Source organism: Rattus rattus, chromosome 6 (genome assembly GCF_011064425.1).
Source record: "Rattus rattus isolate New Zealand chromosome 6, Rrattus_CSIRO_v1, whole genome shotgun sequence".
Classification (NCBI taxonomy): domain Eukaryota; kingdom Metazoa; phylum Chordata; class Mammalia; order Rodentia; family Muridae; genus Rattus; species Rattus rattus.
In genome coordinates this window covers 157,632,845-157,645,804 of record NC_046159.1, presented here as the reverse complement: position 1 = coordinate 157,645,804, position 12,960 = coordinate 157,632,845, and the positions used below count along the sequence as shown (strand labels likewise).

Sequence of the window (12,960 nt, the reverse complement as noted above, 5' to 3'; positions counted from 1 at the left end):
TTTATCTTTTTCTTCAAAGGTTTAAATTTTTCATTGTCAAGGTCCTTTATTACCTTGGTAAGGTTTATTCATAGGAATTTTATCTCCTTTGAGACTACTGTGAATAGGAATGTGGCGGCTTGAATAAGAATGCTCCCTATAGGCTAATATACTTGAATTCTTAGCCACCAGTGACTGGAACTATTTTTAAAAAATCAGAAGGCTTAGGAAGTGTATCCTTGTTGAAGAAAGTGTGTCACTGCAGGTGGAGTTTGAGGTTTCAAACCCTGTAGTAGGCCCAGGGGCTTTTGCTGTCCCACTCTCCCAGGCCCTACCCCTGCCTACAGACTAGGAAGTGGCTTAAATTTCCTTGTTTTTACTTATTGTTCCATAAGCCTCAACTCACCACAAAACTCTACACAAAGAACTATAGGTAGCTATGTAAAAGTAACATTTATTCTCGTGTGTGATTGTCACCTCCCAGGCTAACTGCTAACCTAGGACTGGTCCTGAAAGCTTCTAGCCTCCTAAACAAACTTATCTACGCCTAGAATGCTTTCACCCTCTGAGATTTACTGCTGAATAAGCTCACCACATCTTTCTAGTTCTTTCTGGTCTCACAGTGCCTGGTTCAACACAGCTGTTCTAGCTCAAGCTCCTCTCCAAGCTGAGTGACTCACTCTGGTTTCTCTCTCTTGGCCTCTCCTGAATTGCTCTGCTTGGCCTCTGACTAACTTTGGCAATCTGCTCTAATCTTCTGGCTCCTTCTCACTCTCTGGCTCATTCCGCCTTCATCTGTGTCTAGCTGGTTCTCTCTAGCCAATGAGTCTCTGTATAACTGTCCCAGCAAAACTGCCTCCTTCCCTCTCTGTGCTGCTCTCTTAAGAAGCTTCCTTTTCCTGTCTCTTCTGGTGAGAATTGAGAAAATCCTATTCTGTCAAATCTTTCTCTGATTAGTCACTTTGTCTGCTACTCAATTAGACATCCTTTCAAGCATGGTGCTGCCTTCTACAAACTAACTTTACCTTCACTGTTTAGAATTAAAACTGTACAATAAGGTTGTATCTATATTATAGCCAGAGGGATTAAAAGTGTATGCTAAAGACTGAGCCACACCAAAACTAGAAAAAGTTGTCTTTCTCAGTGAATAATACAATCTCAGGATTCACAGTGTGATCAAATGTCCTGTGACACAACTAAGTCGTGCTGAGAGGAAGAACAGTCCTCCCCAGAGAAAAGCAGGCTGACTGGTTAATCCAACACCAAACCATCAGCCCTGAAAACATACATATAAGTGACATCATATGGTCTGAATAGGTTGGATTTATGAATATATGTATATATACACATGTATGTAACAGCAATTAATGAAAAATAGCCATGAATTTGAAAGAGCAAGGGGGGGTAATATGGGAGGGTTTGGAGTAAGGAAAGGAAAGAGGAAAATAATCATAATGTCAAAAGGCAAAAGAAGTAATTTAAAAAGAAAAATCATCCAAAGACTTTAAAGTAAAACTTAAGGAATGGTAACATATTAGTAGGAAGAGCAGCCAGATAATCAGGAATAAGCACAAATTAGGAAAAGCAGCCAAGGCTTGGGCTTCACCAAATATGGCACAGTCCCAGAACAAAGCAGGCTCCATTTCTAATCTACCAGTCAATGTGGCTTGAGCAAAAAAAGTTCAGCTATAAGACTGTACATATGAGGGTGAAGGCTACTGAGAGAGTGGCATGCTGCATCTCTGCTGAAGGACTGTAGAAAGTGGAAAATGACAAGAAAAGAGTTGAAGAAACAGGAAGGTTAGCTAGGAGTGTAGATGCCTGAGTGTAAGGCATCAGATCACTGCAGAGCACAAGGCCAAGATGTTATAGACAGATAGAATACCATAACAGAAGTCCATGACACTTCCCAAAACACTGGAAAGGCTATAATAACAAGCATAGAAAAATAATAGATCAGAAAGAGTCATCAGAAAAGAGAGTTCTAGGGAACAAGGAGCTACTATGCCAGGAGAAGCTGGAATGGCCTGGTAGCAGAAATGGCAGGACTACAAGAGATCAAAGTGTTAGAGAAGAGAAGAGGAGTGAGCAGGACTCCAGGAGAAAGGACAGCATATAGGAAAGAGTTCAACAGTGCTGCACACTCCCCCAGAGTAGAGCTAAGCTGTAAGGTACTAGGTACTAGGGACACACGGCAGTGAAGAGAGCACAAAGGAGACTGAAGGTGTAGAAGTCACAAATGGATTGATTACAGGAGCCAGGGAACAAGAAATCCTAGACAGCAATAAGATACTTAGAAACATAGAGTCAGGAGTCCAAACACTGGACTCATCTGCGGTCACCAGTCACAGAGAATGAGGGCTAAGTACACCCTTTTCCTTGAACCTCCAGGCAGCATTTGAAGGGGGTTATGGGAGGAACACAAGGGGTAGAGTTCTGCCAGGATTGCATGGAACTCAGATCTCTGTGTAGAACTCTGTGGATCCCTCCTACTCTCTTATGTGTTTGGACACTAAGACTTTTTTATTTTTAGTCTTTCTTCTCCATCAGTCAACTAGTGTATCATCTTGAAATAGTCTTAATTCATCTGCACCACATCGAATGCAAAACCAGGGTTGGGGTTTAGAAAGTGGACAGGCTGAGAACAGGTTGGCTTCCTTAGGGCACTGACCCTATACCCAAACATAGCTTTACTATTTCATTAACATGGCTTATGAAAAAGAACAAAACCACTCAACACTTTATACAGCAGCACTTTCAAGTATCAGAGAACACTGGAGAAGCCAGTGAGGCATTCCATATTTCAGTTATACTAAGACATTTAAAAAGACATGGGAATTCCATGCCAGTACAGAGAGCTGGCTATAACATGCCATGCTACCTTCAAGGTGAAACAAGTCCTAGCCCCACAGCAAAGTCCTTCTTACCACCAGTCAATTATAGGGTCCGTCTAGAGCACTGAAAGGATGCACTAGAGAAAACACATGCCCCAAAGCTGCCAGTAATAACACCCCACAGCCCACACACTAATGCACCATTAGTAAAATGCCACCATCAATTCCACACACCAGCAGCATGACCATATCTTTAGAGTCTAATGCTCTTGCTGTTTTACAATTCTTCCCAGAGCAAGGGTAAAGCATACCTTTGCTTTATAATTTAAAATATAAAATACTTGCAACAGCAAAATGCATTTAACATTATACCATATATAATAAAATCCCTAAGAGGTTTAACTTACTAAAGACATACTTCTACTTTTTCCTAAAATTAGCAAATCATTGGGGTGGGAGAGATAGCTCAGTGGTTCAAAGCACGGCTTGCTCTTCCAGAGGACCCAGGTTTGATTCTTAGCACCCAAATAATAGCTCACACCGTCTCTATCTCTAGTTCCAAGAAATCATATGGCTTCTTCTGTCATCCATGGGCACTGTGTTACAGGACGCAGACACACATGCAGCCAAAATACTCATATATGTAACAAATACTTGTTTAAAGTTTAAAACAGCAAACCACCAAATGTTCTTTTCTTCTTGCTTCTTATACTCTATGGATGTTAACCAATAAGCAACGAAAGCTTACAATCTTAATACAGTCAAATGTCAACTTGGTCTTAGAATCATTTATATAATAAATAATCCAGCCTATTAGTTTCTATCTGAAATAGTCCACAGTGGACAAACATGGCAACACTCTATAAAACAGTTTCCCTAAAATAATTTCAAAGGCAATTTGACAACTAGAATAGGTCCAATGGTGAAGGACTTACCAAGGCTTACCAAGTCTGGTATAAAAGTCACCTGATCCGACACTGTTCCCGAGGACCTTCAACTCTTGGCAGGAAGAAAACAAGCAGGCCCAGGTCACTGGGGCAGTGTGCAGACCTTTGGACTGCAGATGTCCAAGGAGATACTGTAGAAGTCTGAGGACCCCAGGGGTCACTACCTCCAAGGACACTAGTCCTCTGGCCCTGGTCCACCTGCCTCTAATTTTCACAGGCTCCCTGTGTCAGGAAGGTCCTTTGTCACTTACAAGCCTTAGAGAGGGTTATATTTCCATTCTTCAATTGTCTGTCTCTGTTGAATCAAAGAAGCTTTCTACCTGATCTAACTATGTAACACACATACCGTGTAATCTATGTGACACACATACCGTGTAGTCTTCTCTGGAGCGCTTCTTCTTCTAGAGTAATCATATAAATTTGTTCATCCAGGTCTTCAAGAATCTAAATTGAAAAGTAAACTACTCAATAATACAGTGTGACACACTCATGTTTATGACACCTCAGGCTCTGCAACCTATCATTTTTAGGACCATATGTTGTATTGACTAAGACCCTAAAATTAAAATCTAATTTATGAAAATTTGAGTATATTTTACAATCTTTATTTTTAATACATTTATGTTTTTCTATTTTAGTACTAACCAAATTCTTCAAAACTTGATATAACATGCATCTAAATTGGATATTTTAAGGCTTAAGAGATTACACTTTGTAGCATTCTCAGGGGCTAACAGGGGCATGAATTTTAAACAGAGAGACACACAGCATATATATCTTTATGCACAAGCTATTATTTTAGAGCTAAAAGGAAGAAATCATCTAGTATATTTGTCTCCTGTGTGTTTTTTTTAACCTACTTTCTAAGTCAAAAATCTGTAAGGTAGAGGCTGGAGAGATGGCTCAGTGGTTATGAGCACTGGTTGCTTTTTCAAAGGCCTATGCTGGCTTCTCATCAGGCACAAGCCAACTCGCAGCCATGTGTAGACTAGCGTCATCTTCATGGCAAGTCCTAGACCAGCAAGAATACACACTGGGACCCTGTCTTAAAATTAAAACAAAAAACAATAAAAATAAAACAAAACAAAAACCCCATAAACTGTATCAGAAATACACAGGACATCCTGTTTTGGTTCGGTTTGGTTTGGTTTTTTAAACTAGATACAGTTAAGTACTTCCATGAGTACTGGAAGCTCGGGCCATAAAATCCATTCAAGACATAGCCCTAAAGAAGTATTGTGTTTATAAACACTCAACTGCAGGGAAAAGCTCTTATCAATCACCATCTGGTGGGATAGTGTCTCTACTGTCTCAAAGCTGGTAAAACCTAAAACTTCTATTCAGTTCTGGCCTTATTAACCTACTGTCCTATGAAAAGACTCCTGGCACTGAAGGAAGTATGAAAGTTAACAGCAGTGCTCTCTCTCTCTCTCACTCAAGCCCAAGTTACTGATTCCAGGAAAGCAATAAAATGGGCAGAGTTACTAGAGAAAAGTAAGTATGGTATAACTACTTCTGTGTACCTGCCAACTTGACAAGTTGCTCTAAAATTATGTGGTCCCCATCTGAAAACATTCATAAAGCAATCCACAGCTTTCCAATCCTTTCACAAGTTTCTACCATCCCTTCACCTGACATGAAGCTTCTACCAAATAGAGGTGCAACTAGATCCACAGTGGGAGTAATAGAACAATAAAAACAAAATAAATAAGCAGAAGTAGATAATAAACAATGACACAGGATGATCATCACATGAGGGGAGGATGGGGAAGGAAACCTCTCAAGAGACCTTACCAAGGCTGAGAAACACATGCTAGAAATCATGAGGTCATCAGTGGGCGTGGTCTATGATGAGATCAACTGGATAACCAATGGAGTGCAACTCAAAATTGTGACTCTTGGGGGTGGGAACAAGAACTCTTGTTGTTTTCTATCACTTTCCACTATTTGAATTTAAATTGGATTTCCTTTTTGAGAGTAAATGACTGACAATGCTAACCATAGCTGAGTGACTACAGGATCTCAGAGGTGTGTGCCCTGTGCCTCTGAGTATCCCAGCACTTCCTACCCTAAGAAGCAAAGGCTTCATGGAGAAATCCCAAGTGCCTTCAGGGTCTTGGCTCATTCCTACTGTGGACTAACAGGAATTCAGTCATGGGCACCCATGGAGACAGCAACCAAGAATTCCACACAGTAACTTTGAGATTAAAATAAATGTCAAAACTGAGGCTTAAAGTCAGCAAAAGTCAGAGGGAAAAAGTACTTCTAACTGAGGAGAAAGAACATTCAGTCTATGTTTCTGGTGGCTATAATACCACATCTGATGATAGCCAAAACTATAAGAGGAGAGCAGATACTTTAGGCAGAGAAAGCCATGTGCAAACACAGAGGTAGAGAGGAGGCAAGTTCATGCAAAGGAAATTGCTTGTCTGGAACTCATAAAGGACTAGAAGATAGTGGTCTGGATCCTGGGCTCGGGGTTCAAACTTACATTTACTTGGCTCTGTGTCCAGCTACTCAGCCTCCCTGGACCAGAGCCAATTGCGTACCTAGAAAATCAGACTACCATCACCCAACACCCACGTGACTTGTCATCAAGATGAAATGAAACTGAATGTCACATACAGCACTTAGAACCAGTATGGGGCAGGTGAATAATTACTCAGTAACTAACCACTGTTACTGGATGTTAGGTAAAAGAAAAGAGTAAAGACAAGTAAAGTTGTGGAAGTGTTGTTAATAAGGCAACATGGGGACAAGTGACTCAGAAGTGTGTTGCTTTATAAATGAGGTGGGGCTGGCAGCGATGTACTAAGTCAACAGCACTTAGATTATAATGGCTTCCTATCCTCTAAGTGCCATCTGTAGATGAGGTGCAGCTGACAGAGAAGGTCCGGAGCACAGGGCAGAGTAATAACAAGGCCTTAGACCATGAACGGAAATTGAAAACTTGTCGACAGAAAGGAAAAAAAAAACAGAAATAGAGAAAACTAAACAAATCTAGTATCACAAAACCTCTTTTAGAGGGAACTGAATGAGAGAATGTAACTTTCAAAATAAAACAATGAGTTTACTGAAAGAGCATCTACCATAATATTGTCTCAGTATGTCCCCATAATGAAATCACCACAAAGGGAGGACAGACACATGGTCAAAATGGCTCAGCAGGTAACTCTGGTCAGGTACAAGCCACTAACACCAGTAACTGTAGAGAAGGCATGCAATGGTGACCACAATGGTGTCTGAACGTCCCTCCAAGAGCCTGCTGGGAGTTGTGGCAGGTAAGCAGCAGTGCAGACAGAGCAAGCCCAAAAGGGACAGACAGACGCTGTGGACGCAGCAAGGCAGCTTCACACTGTTATGACAGTCTGTGAAGGAGCAAGAGTGGGCAACACATAACGCTGGGAGCCCAAACATGTAGATATCTGAGGCTGAGTTTGTAGGCAGTGAGGAGTCAGGGGAGTAACTTAAATGACAGATCTTCTAGGCATAGCTAAGAAGTTATTATCTGTAGAAATAGTTCAAAGACCCAAAAGACAGGAACAGATATTACTACCCACTAAAAGTCATTTTAAAATAAATATATAACATTTCTAAGAGGTAAAATATAATCCAAACACAATGTGCATATTTTCAGAAACCGATCTATAAATGAAACCATAGATATGAGCAATTTTGCATCTGTCTCTGTTTTATGTGTGTTTAGGGCATCTGGTTGATTTATTTGTTTTAGCTGTAGACAGCTGTGTCCCAAATAGCCATGAACTCACAATCCCCAAGCCTCTCCTATCCTAGAATCAGAGGCATCCACATCCCAGTCAGCTATGTGATTGACTTTGAAACAGATACCATCACAGTTGGATGCAGAGCAGTGAACACACAGATACTTACAGATGCCTGAAAAATCTGTCTTGAGATTTTCTATGCAAACTTTACTTAAGTGCATGTACTTAGTACTTTAAAAAGGAAAAACAGACTTTCTTTCCAACGATTAAAAACTTAATTTTAAAACATTAAAAAAATATGAATAAACCAAGAAAAATACTGTCCTCAGCTTTTTAAATATTTTTACATAACCAAAAATACAAGCATAAGTATTTAGCAAATACAAATAAAATACTTACCGCAGGCTTCACCAGCAACTGGCCCATCACTGTGAACATACGGGACAGGCCAACTGGGGTACACACTGTAGAAATGAGGTGACTGGTGAGAACGAGGTCCTCAGTATGCAAAGCCAGGCAAAGCAGCCTAAGGAGCACCTAGGTACACTCTCATCTTGAGATGAGCTTCTCCAGGTACTTTGTCAGGGGCCCTTCGACTCCCCTAGTGGAAAGCCCAGGCAGCGTGAGGGGGCAGGTATATCACAGGGACTGTGAGAACAAACAGTGGCTATAATGGCCAAGATCCTACAGAAGGAACACTCTCTGCTTAAACTCAGCAGATCCAGAGAAAGCACACACACTGCTTCAGCTGTGAGGACTGAGAGCCAAGCGACTGTAAAAGTGACAGCCACAGTCCCAAGTCCTCTGAACGACATTTGACAACTTAAACTGTCCCTGAAACAGAGTGTGGTGCCTTCAGTGAAACCAAACAGATCTGAAAATAAAAACCACAAATTCATCAAACAGAATTGTATTCCTGCCATTTAAAGTAACCCAGTGTTATGCTTGGACTAGAAGAGGATGTAAAGAATGAGCACATGGTGGGGGCTGGGAGGGGACATGGGATAGTGTTAAGAGTTCTGTGGTACATGTGTGTATGTGTGTATGCTTGTGCTTGTGTGTCTTCAGCCCAGTGTAAAAGGCTTTCCTTAGTGAACAAAGCACCCAATTATTTCACGGTTCTGTTTATTAAAATCCATTTAGAACAGTAAAAAAGGGGCCAACTCAAAAACCAGCCTCCATCATTAAGGGCTTTCATTAGGAAACTCGCACCCTTTCCAGGGTCCAAGCCGAGCTCACTTCCCTGTCAGTGTCACCATGAGGAGTACTTACAGAGAAGCAGCAAGCATCCCATCAGTGAAATGCAAGAATACAAATAGGGCAGGTAGAATTCCCAGAGATCTGCGAAAATATCAGAGCACTTTAGTAAGTCAAAGTATGGCACATTAAAATAGTCTGTTTTATCTTAATAAGTAGTAGTCTGAGATAAACATTGTAATTGCCTATTTAGGTATAGTAGGGAGTCTAATTTCTAAATTACAGAATAAAAAGATCTAAAGTAAGAAAATAATAAATAACCCTTTTGAGAAATCTGTTTCAAAGGGAGAAAATGCTCCATGAAATTTTAAGAACAAAAACCAATTAATCAAAAATATATAGAAAACTGCTTAGTATTTTGAACAAATGAATAATATTCACTGCTTTGTTTAAGTATCGCTAAAGACATCTAAATTCTATAAGTTAACAGAAAATTAACCACACAAAGAATTATTTTAAAGTTTTTAAAACATGCTGGGCATGGTGGCATACACCTTTACTCCCAGCACTCCAGAGGCAGAGGCAGGCCAACCTCCTTTGAGTTTGAGGCCAGCCTGGTCTACAAAGCAAGTTACAGGACAGCAAGAGCTGTTATACTGAGAAGTCTTGTCTCAAACAAAACAAAACAGATATAACCGTATCCCAAACTCAGATGCCCATCATAGGAACTAGCTAAAACAATAATCAGGTACCATATAAAGACTCCATACTGGCAGCATCACTGTCAATCAGGGCGGAAGCCACCCACACTATCCCAAGAATCAGCAACGCAAGCAGCAGCAGCATGACCAGAGTTTCCAAAATGCGGGCTCGGATTCCCTTGAAACACAACAACAATAGCATTTTAATACTTTATATCATCTCATGAACAACCAAGCACAAAACTGTCTAGGGGAGGGGAGAAACATATATTCAGGCTTAATGAGTTTACAATATGTTTTTATATAAATCTATGTTGATTGGAGAAAGCACTAAATGTTTATGGTTTATGTTTAGAGTGACTTACAAAATTACATTCTTTTAAAAATATATTAAACTTGGAATAAAGCACAAAAAATATCAATCATTCCAGTACTTTGCAGAAACATTTTTAACTATTACTTTCCTAGTACTTCCCAGAAGACTCCACTTGTGGATTTCCGTCTGTGGTTCTAATCAAAGAACGACAGATTGTTTGACACTGGAGACACTGGGCTAGGATACTGACATTTATAACCAGCTCAGGAAGGGCACCTAGCAGCCTCTGGAGTCCTCTAGTGGCCAACTGGAGAGTTATCCAGTCAAATTTACAATTAAAATTAAATGTCACAACATCCTAGAGCCTTTGTAGTCCAGGAGAATTATTGTTGGATCATATAATAGTCTGGTGGATCATTTTTAGATCTTTGAGGAAAATTCATACTAATGTTCAGAGTGGCTAGCTTAACTAAATCCTCATCAATATTCTAAGTGTTCCCCTTTCCTCTCATCCTTGACAGTACTTCTTTTGTTTTGTTTTGTTTTGTTTTCTCTTAATCATACTTGTTCTGACTGAGGTAAAAAAAAAATAATAATAATCTCAAGAAAGTTCTGATTGGAGGTTTCCTCTCTTTATTATCTCTTACCTCTGGTTTTGGTGGATCTGGTGGGCAGGGCTTGGTTCTCTGTACAGACTCTCTTGCCCAGTTCTCATACCACAAGGACCTGCATCTCCTCCTGTATCCCTTGGGTTTGGTTCTCTGTACAGACTACCTTGCCCTGTGGAGGACATGCATCTCCTCCTGTATCTCTCGGGTTTGATACAGACTATCTTGCCCTGTTCTCACACCATGAGGACCCACATCTCCTGTATCCCTGGGGAAATGTTTCTGGTTTTGCTGGTCACCATGCCCCCAATGATCACTCCAGTCCTCATCACCTTCAGCCACATAGTTATATGAGTTTACTTTCCACTAAAACAAGGTCAAAGAGAAATTTAAAACCGATCCACACAGATATTAATCAGAAATCTACAGTGTGGTAACAGATAGAGGCTGGAGAAATAAATCCCAGAGGACAGTAAAATGAAATGTTCAGGGGTCATGCATCATACAGAACAGGCATCAATTTTTTTCCATCACATAAACCATGTGCACTATTCTCAGTTAACTTTCCTTACCAATGTCCTTGTTTGGTCTTCCATTTCTAAGTCTTAAGCGATCTTTTTTTTTTCTGGCACCATAAAATTTGTGTATACAAAATAAATGATTAGTCAATATTCTATTGCTATCAAAAGACACCACACCACAGGAACTCTTATAAAGGCAAACATTAATTGATACTTGCTTACAGTTCAGAGGTTTATTCCATGATAATCATGGTAGCAGATATGGGAGCATACAAGCAGACATGGTGCTGGAGAGGTGGCTGAGAGCAGCAGATAACTGATCAGCAGGCAGCAGAGAGAGTGACACTGGGCCTGGCGTGAGCATCTGAAACCTCAAAGCCCACTCTAATGACACACTTCCTCCAACAAGGACACATCTACCCAACAAGGCCACAACTCCCAATCTTTCTCAAGTAATGCCACTCTCTAATGACTAAGGATTCAAATATATGATCCTATGGGAGTCATTCAGACTACCACAGAGAGGAAGACCAATAATATATTCTCATACTAATGTACAGTAACACAAATACAGTGAATAACATGAAACCCAATTTAACTGGCTTTCTATGAAACGTCTAAATTAAGATGTTGATACATGTGGTACCAGAGAGCTGTTATCCTAGCATCTGAAAGGCTGAAGCAGAATTGTATGTTTGAAAATACTGTCTTAAAAAAATAAAATATGAATGAAAACAGGCATTTGTCAATATGCACAAGAGAATTATCTAAAACCATTTGCCTCGTGAGGGTGTCCCAGCAAGCCAAACAACACAGGGAAAGTGAACGTGAAGGCTCTGAAGCCCAGGTGCACTCAGAAGAATTTGTCCTATAGTGTCCTATAGTGTCCTATAGTGTCACTCTGGAGTCTCAGCAGCTAGGAAGAATTTGTCCTATAGTGTCACTTTGGAGTCTCAGCAGTTAGGAATAGATTAAAAGTCACTTTTCTTAAAGAGAATAGTAAGGTCATGAGATGCCAAAGCAGTTAAAAAAAGGGTAAAGCAATGGAGAAAACCCTATATCCATCTTTAGAGAAGAAATCTGAACAGATTCAGATAGAGGACATGAATCTTTTCTGAGTCAGAAACAAGGACAGAAGACAAAAGTTAGCATAGAATTATATGACTGCCATGTTCCAGATAAAGACCAATAGCACTCCAAGCAAGAAATAAAAAGGACCCAGAGGTGCAGCTTTGGGATGGTAAGACACACATGCACACCAGAAGGGAGAAAGCAAGAGCATAGAAGCAGTGCCTCTGCCCTTCCTCAGCCCCGAGCCCAGCATCTGTGTGAGCAGTCAGTAGCCTGAACTGCATCTATCTCATTGTGCTTGGCGAGACCAAGAGTAGGGGGAGCTGACTTGTGGAGAAACACCAGGAAATCATAGGAGAAAAAGGAAAATAAAATGAGTTAGTGATTATTCCTGATGCTCTAAGCTTATGATCCAAAAGCCTCAAAATATGTCTTATCATGAATAAGAATTGAACATTAAGAAATAAAAGTGAGGAGTGATGTTGTACAAATTTTTATAGGAAAACTGGATAGCAATATGATAAAATTGTAATTTGCTCTTTTAAATCATTCTACAAAATTAGCTAAAATAGATATAAATATTAGATCTTTATAAAGACTCATGGAAAAAGTAACTGAAATAGAATACACACCTGCTTTGAAAGGATGTCCGCACTTTAAGAGTTAAATCAACTATCAAATTACCAAGAAAGAAGCTAACAACAGATATAAAAAAGGCAGAAAAAATTCTCTGTTTGGACTGATAATGTATTGTTTATTGTCATGCCCTGAGTCTTCGACCACAATTAATTTAAATTAATTAAAGTAATTTAAAGGATAGCACAAGCAGGGCCAAGTTAAATGCATTGTATAATATGAATTTTAGATTATATCAAATAAACTTTCCAAAATCTACATTAAATATACATTATGTAAGCCACCATATATGTTCAGTCAGTACTATGCATTAGATAATGATGAGATAATATTTGATATTTCTCAGTAACTTTTATGCTAGTTTCTTGACCTAGTTTTCTAATAACACTGATTTAATACTAAATTCCAAATTCTTAGGAGATACA

At 39.8% G+C, this 12,960-nt stretch overlaps 1 protein-coding gene across 2 annotated transcripts in view; it reads right to left on the bottom strand.

Annotated features, from left to right (window-relative positions):
- The window catches only part of Lmbr1 (limb development membrane protein 1), a 128,717-nt gene that overhangs the window by 49,769 nt on the left and 65,988 nt on the right, over positions 1 to 12,960 (bottom strand). For both annotated transcript variants that reach the window (XM_032907191.1, XM_032907190.1), the window contains 4 exons: positions 9,435 to 9,561; positions 8,758 to 8,826; positions 7,885 to 7,949; positions 4,132 to 4,204 (listed from right to left, as the gene is read on the bottom strand). In XM_032907191.1, the coding sequence (XP_032763082.1) occupies positions 4,132 to 4,204; positions 7,885 to 7,949; positions 8,758 to 8,826; positions 9,435 to 9,561 (334 nt within the window). The remainder of the gene's footprint in view (positions 1 to 4,131; positions 4,205 to 7,884; positions 7,950 to 8,757; positions 8,827 to 9,434; positions 9,562 to 12,960) is intronic.